General features: G+C 53.5%; 1 protein-coding gene across 5 annotated transcripts in view; it reads right to left on the bottom strand.

The window, feature by feature from the left end:
• The window catches only part of AGAP1 (ArfGAP with GTPase domain, ankyrin repeat and PH domain 1), a 547,645-nt gene extending 533,143 nt beyond the window's left edge, over nucleotides 1-14,502 (bottom strand). For 3 of the 5 annotated variants that reach the window (XM_053596986.1, XM_053596987.1, XM_053596989.1), the window contains exon 1: nucleotides 13,707-14,502. In XM_053596986.1, coding sequence (XP_053452961.1) covers nucleotides 13,707-13,869 — 163 coding nt within the window. In that variant the 5' untranslated portion in view covers nucleotides 13,870-14,502. The remainder of the gene's footprint in view (nucleotides 1-13,706) is intronic. The other 2 variants (XM_053596985.1, XM_053596988.1) reach the window with 1 other exon arrangement.
• Nucleotides 14,503-16,620: the final 2,118 nt, after the last annotated feature.

Genomic DNA, 16,620 nt, shown 5'->3' with positions numbered 1-16,620 from the left:
CATTCAGAGACATGAAAACGAAGTCAGACATTTCCCTTCGGGTTTACTTTTGAGCTATATCAAGATTAAGGAGACAAAAAGCTGTCCTTCCAAATCGCAAGTTAAACCCACATCCCTTACTGAATGAGACACCATCGCATTCCCTCCACAGTTAATAAGCACCTCTCCCCATCCTGCTCACACTGCCCCTGGAATCTGATGCCACAACAGCAGGAACTGCTCTGCCCCTAGAAACCCTTCAGATTCTAAGCCAAAATCAGATTAGCCTTAGAGAATCTTGCATTTTATAGAAAATGCTAGATAAATTATCCCCTGGGTGGACAGGGAGCCACACAGCAGGCTGACACGCAGACTGTAGGTGGTGGGTACACAAGAGTTCACTCTACACATTCTTTCAACGCCTCTGTGTGTTTGAAATTTTTCATCGTGAAAATTCTGAAGATGAAAAGATCCCCTGGAGTTGTGATCAACCAGCACATTTAATCTCTTTTAAGTAGCAAAATATTTGGACCATACAATTTCCAAACTGTAGACAGATGAGCAGCACACTCCCTTCCCTGGGCCTGCCCAGACGGCGCGCTGGGAAAGGTGCCTGGGGTTCCACGGGGGAGGGAAGAGGGGGATGGCACCAGGGGCTGGGTGAGCAGCATACACGGAACGGAACACGCCCCAAACAGCACGAGGCACCCAGTGTTTATACTAGTGAGTGGAGGAGTCCCCGATCTTCTCAGATGAAAACACTATATCACTCCAGGATTTTTGTTTATTTGTTTTTTGAGACAGTCTTGCTCTGTGGCCCTCGGTAGAGTGCCGTAGTATCATCAGAACTCACAGCAACCTCAAACTCCTGGGCTCAAGTGATCCTCTTTTCACAGGCATCTGCCACCACACAGGGCTACTTTCTCTATTTTTACTAGAGACAGGGTCTCACTCTTGCTCTCAAACTCCTGACATCAAGCAATCCTCCTGCTGCAGCCTCCCAGAGTGCTGGGATCACAGGCATAAGCCGCTGCACCTCAACTCACTCTGAGATGCTTTAATCCCCAACCAGGCAAACCTGCAAATCGAAAAACCTGAGTGCGTCACTATAGCCTGTGTTCCATCAGTAGTAGTACAAGTTGGGGTTCTAGAAAAACACACAGGCTCCATTCTCTCCATCTGAAATTCTGAACTGCTTTCAGGAAAAGTAGTACCACCCAGCAGGGCCCCCAGGCAGGTCACATATGGGGAAGCATAAAACACAATGCCCAGGATCCCAGCATCACTGGCAGAGCCTCCCGGCAAGTTAGAGGTCTAGGAAAGAGTTTGGGGAAGAAAAACCACCTCTAGATTTAGACTATGGGCAGAAAGTGATAATTACGGCATAACTTCTTTATTCTCCAGCATAAGATCACCAGAAAGATAAGTACAGACTGAGAAACCTGGGTAAAACTAAAATTTCTAAGTGAAAAAATGAAAACTGACTTTTTGTGTGTGAAGACAGTGGGCTTTCCTTGGGCAGAGCCGGTACGTTTTCCAAGCTCTCCTGCGAGGCAACGTGGCATGAAGCCCATCAGGGACGCCAGGACGACAGAAGCCGCCCACCTTCTGCAGCTCAGAGGACTTCCTCTCCCAGCCCACTGCGCACCGGGCCTGCACAGGGAGGCCTGTTCACCTTTGCAGTCCCCGCAGCTGCTCAGTGATTCTATGGATTAAAGCCCCAAGATGAAATACACATACACCTAACAGATGGCTGCACAGACAGAGGCATCGCTCGGCCATTAGTAGCATGTGCTCTGCACTGTTCTGAAAGACGCAGGCTTGGCCAGAAGACCACCTGGCCGTACAGCAGAACCTCAGTCCCGTGAGCCCCTCCAGCTGACTCCACCCCTGGAAAAGGATGTACACCAGCCACACTCACAGGAGACTGACATGGAGCTCAAACACAGAATCAGTAAACGAGGAGAGGCTGTGACACGGATCCAGATGTGCCCGCCTCTCAGACACTCCAAGTTCATCCCGCAGGAACAGGGCCCCCTCTGCAAACCCTGCACAACCATTTCCATGTGGCCAAGCACCTCCCTTCTACCCAAACCTCTGAGGCATTTAAGGTGGAACCCTTGCATAGCCCCTTCCCTGAAGCCTTCCCAGGAAAGCCTCAGCCCCTTCTCCCTCCACCCTGAGGTTTGCCTACAGCCTCAGGCCTGCATATCCCAGGTATCACCTTCCCCTATAGCAGCCCCTGTGCTGTTCAGGGGGATCCCCACTACCACGCCTGCCCCTCCACCACCATCTTCTCTACCCCGCAGAGTAACAGTCCCTCCCCCATCTCATTCTCTGTCCCCTTCATCACCACTTTCTCATCTCACACAGCATAAGCATCCAAGCACTCACCTCTCCGAGCAGAAATCCATAATCAATAGTTCCCACTCCCCAATAAAAAGGCTCCTAGAGGTCACTGGAGCTCTCCATCATTCTGGCCTCCCCTCCCCAGCTCCCTTTGGGCTCTATTCCCATCATGCACTGGCCTGGACAGGGCTCAGGTACCCACTCTTACCCAGCCTGCAAGACCTGCCCCAACGGCCAGCCCACCTGGTTAATACCAGCCCTCCCCACACCACCTTGCAGGGCTGCTGGTCTATCAGTGACTCCTAGGCAAAACCCCCAGGACACTGGGTGCCCCACACATCTACTCGTCCTTCCAGCTCCAAAAACTGAGCTCTGCCCCGTGTGTGTGGAGCCACTTCCCATAATAACCACCCCCCAAGATAAACTCTAGCCTTCTGCAAAGCCACCAGAAAAACCCACACATAGCCCCTGTGTGTCCCTCCTGGGTCTGGGCCCTTAGCACTGGCCTCTGTGGAGGGGGATGGGCAGCTCCCAGGACACAGTGGCAGGGACAAAGAAAACAACCCCGGAGAATAACAGGGGTGGCAACACCCAGCTTTTCTTTTTATGTGTGTGTCTTCAGCATAACTGCTACATACAACAGAAAGTGAATAGTGCTAATATGTGACTATTCAGACTACAAAACAGTTGCCTTTCAAATACCAACGCCAATCAAAGGGTTATCTAAACCCAACAGGTAGAGAGTGTCTAGGGCTGCTCCCAGTTCAGCCAGTGAGAGTCTACCAAGGATTACTGGTATCTGCCAGGAGCTGGGAAAGAGTTTGGGGGAGAAAAACCACCTCTAGATTTAGACTATGGGCAGAAAGTGATATTACAGTATAACTTTTTTATTCTCCAGCATAAGATCACCAGAAAGATAAGTACAGACTGAAAAACTTGGGTAAAACTCAAATTTCTAAGTGAAATTTGAGCGGGGGTGGGAGGGGTCGGCAGACCTAGCTCTGATCCCAGGTAACCTGGGTATACCAGGACCTGTACCATCCACATGGTGAGGGATTTTACTCACACAGCTCCATTCACAGAGCTCAACTACAAGGAATTAATAGTCTGCAGACAATCCTCAAGTTTAAAAACCTAATCTCTAAGACAGAGCCAGAGATGTTCTCTCCCTCAAAGATTTGTTTACAAACGACTCGAAGAATGAAAAATCAGAGAGAGGCAAGCATTAAACCAAGTCCAGATCATCAGAAAATGAACCTTGAACAGCAAAAAAGTCTTTCCAGATAGAGGCTACTGGCCCGGTGGGGCGGTTTCAGAGGGACTTTGTCCAACCAGGGAAGAAAAAGCCCCACAACCAAGCACGCCCTTCCCAGCACACACCCAGCAGAAATGAGGCCATGCGGGCACCAAATGGCACGTGCCAGAGGGTGCACGGCCCAGAGCAGGCAACCACACAAATGCCCACCACACAAATGCCCACCACCAAGAGCATAAACAAAGCAATGACGTCCAGCTCCACGCGAGGCACATGAGTCTCTCTGTGCTGGCCATGTTTACTTCTTACTGGTTACGCGCACAGTTCCTGAAACCTTCCCCCCGCTTTATGACTTGCGCCTCTTTCCCTAATTACATTATGTGTCACAAAAAGAGTTCCAAAAACACAAGGGAGTTTGAAATGGTCTCAATCCTACCAGTTCCAAATCCAAACTTCAAATAATACATGGATACTCAGATATCCAGGCTTGTCCGTTAAAAGCTAAAATTAAAACAATGGGTTTAGTAGTTGTGGTTTTTAATCAGGTTCACCAGCCTGAATCTCCAACAGAAGCAGTCAGAACAGGAGCAGATAGTATATCACAGCTCACAGCGGCACCCCGACCTTTCAAAATAACAGAGTGGGCAGACAGCCTTCCGGAAGTGGCCTCCCTGGAAAATGACACTAGATGCTCCATCCCAGAAAAAGACAGCTCAACACACAAGCAGCACATGAGTTCAGAGAATCAGCTCTCCCCAGATCAATTTCTTTTTCTTTATAGATGCTGGCGAGCAGTACCAACAATACCAACCTGGCTGAGGTCTCCACTGTGCAGAGATACAGTATGCCTGCAGGTTGCATTCAAGAAGGAAAAACCCTTTCACAAAAGGAGGGTAGTTCTTGTGGTTATCTGCGGTACGCATTTATAAAAGTTAAAGAAAAAAATGCTAACTTCTTCCTTTCAAGTATCCTCAGTACTGTACATCCATATCAATAAAAACTAAAACTCATGGAATTAAAACCAAATTCACTTCCTAAAGATACTGTTCTCCCTTTAAGACTATTATCTGAGAATATCACAACAGTAGCTTCCGGGAGGCTGTGTCCTAAGCTGGAAATCAACATGGGTCTATTTGCTAGAGCCTGTTGAATGTTGACATTTCTAAGGCCAAATATAAATCATGTGTGAACATGGCCAGAATCATTTGAACTTCTTCTCCCAGAACCATGAAAAGTGTTTTCCCACCCTGAAAAAAAAAAAAAAAGCTTCTAACCCTGATTCTAATGACAACCAGACGGCAGTTTTGAAGACCAGACAGTTGCTTGTGTAGAAACACTGTACCAACACCCCAACGGTGCGCCCAAAAAAAGACAATCCCCATCAAGCAGCGGAAAAGTGTGAAAATTGCAAATGAGCCCCTGGTTAAACAAAAACACCAATCTGTTCCCAGAGAGCTCAGGGTGGCCACCTGTTCCGGGCTGGTGGCAAGTTCTGATTACTAATAGAAGAAACAATACCCCGTCGATGACAGCCCCCTCTTGGGGCCTGGGCCTCACCCTCAAGCCTATATTTAATAGCTCTTTGTGGAAAATGTCCCAACCCCACACACAGACAAGCTATTTGGCTGGTTATTCAAAGGATCCATTAACAATATCTTCTGCAGGGGTGGTATTTGTTTTCTGCCCTCCCAAGCCCCCCAACACTGACAAGATACCCACTTCTGGCCTTGGTCAGTTGTGAGTAGAGAGGGCTGAGGGATGGATACACTGGACCCAAAAAGTAACACCAGCCCCGCTCTCAGATGGGGCACATGGCTGCATCTTGGGAAAGGTACAGCCAGGGAACAGGCTTCCCACACTATAAAAGGGGACCCAAAGACCCCCTCCGCCCCTCCGAGACACTAGCTTCCGGATATGCCCGGGGCTCACTACAGCACACACAAAGCCTTGCACTCGTACCCCAGAACAAAAATAACAGATGCTGGGAAGATCAGAGATTAACATCTGTAGACTGCATTTTGTTTCTCAGAGAAAGGTACTTAACAAAGGGAAGGAATTATGTAGCTAAGCACCAGATCAGAACCTCAAACCCTGGATTTTAAAAATAGCTAAGCCTCATCCGCTTTGCCAGACTCCATCACTTAAGCTAAGGACTGGAAGGTTCTGGAGGAGTGGGGGGGTGTGAGGTGGAGGGGCACAGGTTTGAGTGTCGAGACAAGTGAGACAAAACCCACTCAGTGGTTACAAGAAGCCAGAGAGAGACTCTCAAACTGTAAACACCTGCAGGGTCTACGAAAAAGAAGAGGATGCAAAATAAGGGATTTTAATCTTAACAAAATAAAACATCTGGCTGGACAAAAAACAGAGGTGGTGGCAACAGGGCCGCAGGTTTTGTTTTGAAGGTTCCTGCAGCTGCTGTCACTGCTTCTCTCCCTCCTGAGTCACTTCCTTGGGCTCCCCAGCAGCTCTTTCCCTTACAGAAGCTGTGCTAGCTTGGAAGCATCAGGAACAAAAAACATGTCATGTGCCAAATTATCATTACAAGTGAATACTGAAGAACCCACCTAAGTATACATGAATATCAACTGTCTCCAAAAGAAAGACAGGATGGAAAATCCTCAGAACCACAGGCTAAGACTGAGAAGCAAATAAAACATCAGCTGCCTCTGCCTTTACCTCCCGCCTGGACCATCTCTGCACCTCGTCCAGCAGCTGACCACTTCCCAGAGATTCAGCCCCTCACAGGGTGCTCAGCAGCTTTTAGATCAGCATTGCGGAAGCGGAGTGAACAAGGACTTGAAACCATTCAGGCCTGGATTTAAATTAAACCCCTCCTCCACTATGTTTAAACGGTGTGACCATAAGCAACTGCCCAAGCTGATGGACGGATGGCCCTGGTGTCTTCCCCTGCAGAGGAGGCTACCAGGAGAGGCCCCTGCTGACTGCGAGCACCCAGAGAGGTCACGAGTCCACTGAACAGATGGCCCTGGTGTCTTCCCCTGCAGAGAAGGCTACCCGGAGAGCCCCCTGCTGACTGCGAGCACCCAGAGAGGACGCGAGTCCACTGGACAGATGGCCCTGGTGTCTTCCCCTGCAGAGGAGCTACCAGGAGACCTCCCCTGCTGACTGTGAGCACCGAGAGAGGATGCAAGTCCACTGGACAGATGGCCCTGGTGTCTTCCCCTGCAGAGGAGCTACCAGGAGACCTCCCCTGCTGACTGTGAGCACCCAGAGAGGACGCGAGTCCACTGGACAGATGGCCCTGGTGTCTTACCCTGCAGAGAAGGGTACCAGGAGACCCCCCTGCTGACTGTGAGCACCCAGAGATGACGCGAGTCCACTGGACAGATGGCCCTGGTGTCTTACCCTGCAGAGAAGGCTACCAGGAGACCCCCCTGCTGACTGCGAGCACCCAGAGAGGACACGAGTCCACTGGACAGATGGCCCTGGTGTTTTCCCCTGCAGAGGAGGCTACCAGGAGACCTCCCCTGCTGACTGTGAGCACCCAGAGAGGACGCGAGTCCACTGGACGGATGGCCCTGGTGTCTTCCCCTGCAGAGGAGGCTACCAGGAGAGCCCCCTGCTGACTGTGAGCACCCAGAGAGGACGCGAGTCCACTGGACGGACGGCCCTGGTGTCTTCCCCTGCAGAGGAGGCTACCAGGAGAGCCCCCTGCTGACTGTGAGCACCCAGAGAGGACGCGAGTCCACTGGACGGACGGCCCTGGTATCTTACCCTGCAGAGGAGGCTACCAGGAGAGCCCCCTGCTGACTGTGAGCACCCAGAGAGGATGCAAGTCCACTGGACGGATGGCCCTGGTGTCTTCTCCTGCAGAGAGGGCTACCAGGAGACCCTCCTGCTGACTGTGAGCACCCAGAGAGGACGCGAGTCCACTGGACGGATGGCCCTGGTGTCTTCTCCTGCAGAGAGGGCTACCAGGAGACCCTCTTGCTGACTATAAGCACCCAGAGAGGATGTGGGTCCACTGGATGGATGGCCCTGGTGTCTTCCCCTGCAGACAGGGCTACCAGGAGACCCCCCTGCTGACTGTGAGCACCCAGAGAGGACGTGAGTCCACTGGATGGATGGCCCTGGTGTCTTCCCCTGCAGAGAGGGCTACCAGGAGACCCCCCTGCTGAGTGTGAGCACCCAGAGAGGACGTGAGTCCACTGGAGCACCCTTCTCTCTGCAGCAATGCTCTCAAGGTGAGGGCTCCAGACCACAGCAGCAGCAGCCTCTGGTCTGGACACTTGTTAAGAGGTGCTCATTCTCAGGCTGCACTCCAGACCTACAACTGGAAAGTCAGGGGCAAGGGGGCAGCAGTCCGTGTCCACAAGCCCTCCACGTGACTGGACTGCACACTCGTCTGAGGAGCACTGCTGTCACCGTGACCCTGAAGGTACTACAGTATGGTAGCAACACAGTCTGTCACTCATCTGTTCCTCTCAATGATACCGATTCTACATCTGAAATTCACTTGCACCCAACACAAAGAAACGCCAACCTTTTGCAGATAGCTAATTTGAAAGAGCTGCCAAGATTTAGCAAGCAGATCTTTTTCTTCCTCTACCTACACTAAAGAAAATGTCACTTCTACCCCAAACACCACATGACACTGAGTTCCTCTCCAAGCTAACCCACCAAATTCAAAAGGTGCCCAGCCTTAACTCCTGTGCCTTGGAGACAAGTTTCAAAACGTCCTCACTTCTGCTACAGGATGAATACCACTTTAACTACCAACCAGAGTGAGAAGGGAAAGGACCCATCCTCTGGAGAAAATGTGAGCCCCTCCAGCAACTCAGATCGTTAAACAATTCCTGGGCATCCCTCAAGAGCCAGGCATGATCCACCCAATGGCTGAGGATATTGAAATAAACAAGACCTGATTTCAGCCCACAAAGAGCTCCCAGGCCCACAGGCTGAGTGTTATAAGAAGGGGGTGGGGGTAGGAGGCCTCAGTGGTGACAGGGTAGGCTCCTCAAGGATGATGCTAACACTGCCAGCCCTTGCAGGATGAGTAGCAGGCAGAAACGGTGGCATTTCAAAGGGGCACAGGTGTCACAACTAAGAGGCATGAAGCTGGACTTGCAAGGGACAGCCCGATGGTGGAGGCCCTGGATGCCAAGGAGGTCTAGAATCTCACCCGGAAGCCATCTGCAGGTGACCAAGCATCATTTCTAAGGGGGACACTGCAAGACGGCAACCTTTGAGTCAGCCTGAAATATTATTAGCATGGTAGATAGTGACAAAGGAAAATGGCATTCAAGGAGGAGGAAGATACTTGTTTCCCTAAACACACACACACCTGCAACACCCAGACTGAATGAGCTTCTACGTGAAAACAAACTCCTCATGAAGTTCTGCCATGGTAAGCAACCCTACAAAGAACGTCATTCTCTGGGTTATTTGGGCCATTCTCAAACCCTTCTCATCCTGGGTGGAGAAAACACAAGGTCGGATGATTGGCACATATGACTTGTGGCCTCCATTCTATGTCACGGGGCGCTAGAGAGCCAGCACAAGGCTGGATGGGCCCAGCTCAGCTCTCCTGGGCAATACATATGGCTTGTGGCCTCCATTCTATGTCACGGGGTGCTAGAGAGCCAGCACAAGACTGGATGGGCCCAGCTCAGCTCTCCTGGGCAACACATGACTTGTGGCCTCCATTCTATGTCACGGGGTGCTAGAGAGCCAGCACAAGACTGGATGGGCCCAGCTCAGCTCTCCTGGGCAACACATATGACTTGTGGCCTCCATTCTATGTCATGGGGCGCTAGAGAGCCAGCACAAGGCTGGATGGGCCCAGCTCAGCTCTCCTGGGCAACACATATGGCTTGTGGCCTCCATTCTATGTCACGGGGCACTAGAGAGCCAGCACAAGGCTGGATGGGCCCAGCTCAGCTCTCCTGGGCAACACATATGGCTTGTGGCCTCCATTCTATGTCACAGGGCACTAGAGAGCCAGCACAAGGCTGGATGGGCCCAGCTCAGCTCTCCTGGGCAACACACATGACTTGTGGCCTCCATTCTATGTCATGGGGCGCTAGAGAGCCAGCACAAGGCTGGATGGGTGGGCCCAGCTCAGTTCTCCTGAGCAACACATATGACTTATGGCCTCCATTCTATGTCATGGGGCGCTAGAGAGCCAGCACAAGACAAGGCTGGATGGGCGGGCCCAGCTCAGCTCTCCTGGGCAAGAGTTCTACAATTTCTGGACACCAGCATGGCATCTGTGTATGGAATCACCACTGAGATGATGTAGAGGCTGAACACTCAGCACTCTTCCAGGCATAGAGACTCAACAAAGCAGCTGTGTCATGGGACAAAGTGGGTCCCCCAAATGCCAGGACCAACACTGCTAAAGAGCCTTTTAAATCCCTCACTGAAAATGCCTCTAAGAGGTGGGGGGGGGGGGCAGAGCTCTCCTGCCAGGGACCAGGCCAGGCCAGTGGCAAGCTTGGGTTTCCTGTGACGAGCCACCCAGTGAGGGTGGAGGCATGAAATTGGCTGGGGCTGTAGGAATCTGGGATCATGCTTCCCTGGAGCTAGCTGGGTTATGGCACCACAGTTCTGCTGCTGGCAAGCTAAATTACAAAGTGTGATTGCGAATAGAGGCTTTATCCTTGGAAGAACAAGCTTTATTTAAAGTTATGCACTTTCCCCACAACTGGAGAAAGGTGAGTTTTTTTTTTGTTTGTTTGTTTGTTTTGCTGTTTTTTTTGGCTGGGGCTGAGTTTGAACCCGCCACCTCCGGTATATGGGGCCAGCGCCCTACTCCTTTGAGCCACAGGTACCACCCACAAGCTTTATTTAAGAAGAAAGGTAGTGGACTCATTTACCTCAACCCCATCAACCCCAGACAGACTTTTTAAAGGAGAACTGGAGGGGCAAACTTAGACACACTGTTCAAACTGGCAGCAGGGTGGGTCCCAGGCTCCTCTCTGGGCATGGAGGCCGGGGAGACATTTCACAGCAGCCACAATCCCAGGAGAAATCCCTAGGAGAAATCCCAGGACTCTGATCAGGTCAGTCTGAAACCATCAGCAAGGCTTCCTTAAACTCCAGAGATCTAGAGAAAAAATAAATCTCTCAAAGTATAAAATAAAGACAGAAAGAAAAAAACTTCTCTTTTGAGAACCTAATATTTTAAAACAAGACAGAGGACAAAATCACAAGTATCCAATGCCCACAAACAGGACTGCCAATCTCATTTTTATTTAAGAATCTTAGCGGGCTCTTTCAACCAAGTATATTAAACATAGTCCATCGTTAAGAGATTTTCCAACCCAGGCCCACTTCAACTCATTTTGAAGTGAGCCTTACCCAAAACAGCCTCTCTTTTGCTCCAAGAGCAAAAATTCCTGATGTTAGAAAACAGAGAATTTTAAATAAATTACAGTACAGCCAAATACTTGAATATTGTACCAACAAGAGAAATCATATCTTCAAAAGTTCTTCAAAACACTAAAAAAATGCTCACATTATAGTAATCAGGCAGCTTTGTAAGTAGGACCCCTATTTTGTGAATGTACATACAGATGGGGGAAAAAACCCTAGCTGGATACGTCTAAAATTAGGACAGTTTTCTCTGTTTGACAGAACAAGTAATGTTTAACTATTTACTATGATGTGCATATACTTTCCTGATTAGAAATGGTTCCATTTAAAGTTTGGAAAGGTTTATATTTTGCTGCAGCATCATCCAAGCCTCCAAGCTTCACCCACAGGCAGCTCAGACAGGGGTTTGTCTCCCAGGGTGGAGCCCACCTCAGTTACTGTGATGTAATGCTGCAGACACAGGCTCAGTCACCAGCCCTGGGTCCCTCCCATGCCTGAGCAGTCTGGACACCTGCACCTTATTCAAATGACCCCTGGTTCAGATAAGACTTTAAACAACCCCAGTCAAACATTCAGGAGGTCAGTACCCATTCCTGAACCTCCACTCCCCTCCTCTATAACACGAGGATAATGAAACCCGCCCACCACAGCCACACAAGGAGATTACAAATGCTAGAGCATTTCCCTTAAACTTCCATACAAATGAAAGGTCATATGCTCGCTGATAATAGTGCAAAGCACAGAAGAATATTTGAAAGGTTCTTAAGCCTCACTAAATTAACTACAGCCCTGACACAATACAAACATTTCTAACAGAAAAATAACAGCATCCTCAAAGCCGCAAACAGGACATATTAAACATGACAAGAATTTCAGCCAAGAAGGGGCCTCAAGTCTCACCCAAAAGTAAGAGGCATCAAACTATGAAAAAACCATCATCTAGGAACGAAACAAATACTGAAAGAAGAAAGGAAGGGAGGGAGAGGAAAAGAGAAGAGGAGAGGGGAGAAAACAAGAGAGGAGAGAGATGCAAGCACACCCTCCTGCTACAAAGTCAAACTGCTTTGCTGGAAGTGCTTGAGACCCCAGCGCTCAGCTTCAAGAGCGGGAATTGCACTCAGCCAGGAGTCTTCACACAGCAAAAAGGCTCTCAGCCAGGTGCCTCCGATGCCTGACACCAGCTTTCAAAGTGTTTCATCAGACTTCAGTAAGTGTAACTGGACAGGGAAAGTATCATCTGAAATCATCACAGTGCCTCTTTCACTGCTGCTGCAGACCAGGAGCTGGAGCAGGGAGGAAGCTTTCTGCAGCATTACTCACCCATCGGCAGATGGGGGCCAGTCTCAACATCTCTTCAGAGGTGCACAGAGGTCGTGCCTCTAGAGGAATCTGGAAGCATCTTACATCACCAACAAGGCAGCCAGGTAGTACAGACTGGGACAGTTGGTGGGGAAGAGGTATGCTAAGGGCTAGGCCCCTGCAAGGCTGCAGCTCTGTTTAGATTGTCCCCTGGAATCAGCAAGTCCCCTCCGGATACACTCTGCCTGCCTGCCAGCCAGCCAGCCTAGCTGGGACACAGTTCAAGTCTACGGTGCTGCCAAATGCCAAAGGGATCAGCAACACAACATCCACCTTCTCTACCTCACTGGCCAAGTTTCAAGCCAAAACACTTTGGGGTTAGTAATTCACACTGCACAGTGCCAAAGCAAAGCCATTCTGGGGGCCAGTGCCCTCTCACTCATCGGAGGGGGGGAGCTGGGCAATGCCCACACCAGGCTTTTGGACACAGACCTGCTGGTCTTGGAACTTTTCTCAACGTTCTTCAAAAGAGATCTCACTGGCGTTTCAGTGGCAGTTGGGTGGACTGGCATTTGTGTATTGTGGACAAGACACCCTGAATGCCTTTACCATGGCTAGTACAACTCCACACTACCGGTTTACCTGGTCCCCCAGGTGAGTGTTCGCAAAACCAAAGCCAGCAAACTATTCAGAAGCAGAGAAACGAGAGCCCTGGTAATCCAGAGAGGACATAGCCCAGGAAAGGCGCACCGCTGCCGCCCCAACACTGGGGAGGGCAAGGTGTTCCACCTGAACCCTCCTCACTCGCGCCACTCCACTTCCACTTCCGGGGCCTCCAAGTGCCAGGCATGGGAAACTGCGGCCTTTACACCCGAGGCCCTGCCCCCGCGGCCCTACTACCCCCACCCGCTCTTCTACTCTTCAGCCGGGATGTTTGGTACAAAGCACACTATGAAGGCCGAGTGGACCTGCACCTGGACACGTTTCGGGGCACCATGACTGGCTCTCTCTGTGTGTGCTAAGTTCAACTGTCCCCTGTACCCCCCAAAAGACTCTGGAGAGCAGCCTGCATCACTAGCCGGGGCCTCACCCGCAGCAACACTTCTCAAAGCACGCCTTCATCGCCCGCAGGACGCTCGGGCCTGGCCTGGCAACCTGTCACCAGCGGGGTGGCACCAACCCCCACCCCACCCCCACAAGCAGCCCCTGGCGTCAGCCGGGCCGGGACACTCGGGTGGCCCAGGACGCGGCGGCTCAGAGCTACTTTCTCACAGGACAGACGCTATTGTCCATTTTCAAATTAACGCTGACGATCCATCTTCCTGGCAGAGCTCGCGGCGCGCCGGGGGCAGACGACATTCGCCCGGCCTTGCAGGGCAAGAAGCTCCGCAGTGCTCCCTCGGCTCGGCGCGTGTGTACACACGCACGCACACACGCGCGCTCACCCCTGCGCTTTCCACAAGCCCCGCAGCGGCCCGGCCCTCACCTTCGATGGCGATGACGTGCTCCCGGATCTGGTTCTGCAGCACCGGCTCCTCCACGCGCTCCAGCAGCTCGTAGATGGAGTAGATGTTGGGGTGGACCGACTCGAAGCGCTGGATCTCGGCCCGGATGGCAGCCGAGTTGGCCAGCTGCTGCTGGTAGTTCATGGTGCAGGCGCCCCGCCCGGAGCCGCGCGCCCCCCGCCGCCACCGCCGCCCCGCGCCCCGGAGCCCGCGGGCCGCCGAGCCAGGGGCAACGCAGCCCCCGGGGAGCCGGGCCCGCCAGCGGCGGGCGGAGGAGGCGCAAGAAGAAAGGCGCGGGCGGAGCAGGCGCGGGGCTGGCCCGCGGGCTCAGTTCATGGCCGGGACGCGCGGCGGGAGAGCGAGCGGGCCCCGGCGTCCAGGGTCAGCGGGCCGCCCAGGAAGAGCGCGCCCCCATGGAGCGCGCCGCGGCGGGCGCGGCCGGCCCCGGGAGGCGGCTAGCTCGGGCGCCTTCCTCCGCCGCAGCCGCCTTCCACCCCTAGGCGCTGCTCCACCGAGCAGCCATTAAAGCCCAGGCAGCCGCTGTGCTCCGAGGGCCGGCCCCGGGCAGTGGCCGCGCCGCTCCGGGCGCCCGGCCGCGGAGTGGGTCTGCGCGCTGCGTACCGCACCGCCCGTTGCGCCGGGGCCCCGGCTCCGTGCCCGCCGTGCGCCGCCTGCCGCGCGGGGACGAGCCGCAGGCGCCGTGCAAGCCGCGGAGCCCGCTCCGAGCACCGCCAGCCGCCTGCCCGGCCGGCCCCCTCCCTGGCACGCAGGGCTCCGGCCCACGTCGGCCCCGCCCCCGCCTGCGCCCGCGCCCCGGCCGCAGCCGCTGCGTCTTCCCCGGCGCTTCCCAGCGCGCCAGATCCCGGGGAATTGCGCCAGGCCCCGCCCCGCGCCTGCCTCTGGGCTTCCTGGGACTTGTAGTCCGCGCCGCGCCGGAGCCCGCCGGGCCAGCGGGGCGGGTGCGCTCGGCGCTCAGACCCCGCGCGGGCCCCTCCCGCTGGCCGCACCCCGCGCGCCGCGCCCCCGCCCCGGCTCCCTCGGCGGATCCGCCGCCCCCGCTGCGTTTTGATCTGTTCCCAGGCCAGGTGGGGGGGAGCGGGCTCTGGAGCCTCAGCGCCGGGCGCGGGTCCGGCGACCTCTCCTCTGTGGCCGGCCGCCCCCTCCCACGTTTGTTAACTTTCCGCCTCCATTTCTGTAGCCAGCAAGCGAGCTTCCTCTTTAATTTCTTTCCGAAGGCGAAGAGCCTCCTGACTCCTGGAGGCGTGGGGTTTCACACTCCGCGAGCGAACTGGAGTTGGGACGAGGCGCGAGGTGCGACACATTCCACGGAGGCTTTCTGAGCGTCCTTTTCCGTTAAAATAAAAAAATATATAGGTTGCGGATCTGCAGCTGCGCGGGGGTCCCCAGCCCCTTGCCCGCCCTCCGCACGCCAGTTCCCACACGAGCTCAGCCCCGGGACCTCGGGGACCCCCGAGGAGCTGGACCGCACTGCAGCGGCGGCGCTGGCGCGGGGCGGGGGGCTGGTCCCCCAGACTTGAGGCTCCCTGGGCTGACGGATTTGCTGGAGCCCCGGCCGGTGGGCGGCCTTGGAGGCCGGAGGCCGGGGGTTTGCGCGCTCTGGCTGAGCTCCTGCCCAGCAGTTGGAGTGGTCTTTTTGAAACACACTGGGCCGCCTGGCATCCCTGTGTAAAGCCGGCGAGTCTTCACCTCGTCCACATGCAGCTTGCCGTGGCCTAAACACTCTGGAGTCCCGCATCGCCCAGTCCTTTCCTCTGGGTTCCATGATTTCCCAGAGAGATGTGCTGACATTTTTAGCATTCTGCGCCTTTGTCCACTTCCGGCTTCACACTGAGGCGGAGTCCGTCCCTCTCCCGTGATGTGCCTCTGGCTTGACACTTGTAAGTCAGTGTAATGACCAAGATACAGGCATGTGGCCTCGTCTTGCACGACTGTTAGGCAGCAACTGATCACTCCTCCCCTTGAAAACCCTTCTCCTGGTGTCAGGGCCGCCCGCTCACCAGGTCCTCCTGCTCACTGGTTTCCTGGTCTCTTTGGTGCTTCTCTCCTCCCCTAACCTCTGCCCAGGGTCCCAGGCTCATCATTCGGCCTCTTCTCCTTGCTGTTTGCTGTGGTCTCTGACCTATGGCTTAGAATATCATGTACAGGTGAATAAACCTAGAATTGTTACCTGGAGCCCAGACCTCACTCCTGAATAACAAATTCACGGTCACCTGCCTCTAAGATGCCAGACTGGTGATGTAGTCCAGCATTTCTCAAGCTGGACTTCAGCTGTCCACTCCACCTGCCTCTCCTGAGAATCTTCTCCGCCGGGTCGTGAATAACTTCAGGTTTCCCTTTGCTCAGGCTAAAAATCTGGTGCCATCCTTTTTGCCTCTGGTTCTGTATAAGGTCATATCCAACATAATATCAGCTCCACCTTCAAGAGACACAGGATTTTCATCACTCTGCTGAAGTCATGTCATCCAGCCCCTGGGTCATTGCTGGGTAATTCATCTAACAATTGCTCTTTCCCTTCCGGTGTGTTCTATTCTCAATAAGGCAGGCCTGGTGAAACTTATAGAACCTATGTCAAGGCATGGCATGAGGTTGCTCAAAACCACCAGTGATTCTCATCCCATCTGGCCTGTAAAGCCCTATGCGCATTGTTGTGCCCTTATCTTGAAATCCCCGACAAAGACCACCAGGGAGCGGAGTCTGATGCAAAAGCAAAAGAGCCTTTCATCCAAGCTCCAACTTGGGCTCCCGGGACTCCGCTGCAACAGATTCCAGCCAGGAGCCTCGAGCTCTGGAGCAGGGGGTTCTTATGGTCCCTTGAAGCCGGTGGACATGCACAGCTTGAAACAAAGGGGGAGCTTCTGGATTGGTTAGGTGGGG

The sequence above is a fragment of the Nycticebus coucang genome, chromosome 7, assembly GCF_027406575.1.
Source record: "Nycticebus coucang isolate mNycCou1 chromosome 7, mNycCou1.pri, whole genome shotgun sequence".
NCBI lineage: Eukaryota > Metazoa > Chordata > Mammalia > Primates > Lorisidae > Nycticebus > Nycticebus coucang.
The sequence above is the reverse complement of the archived record's forward strand: the minus strand, read 5'-3'. Positions and strand labels throughout refer to the sequence as shown.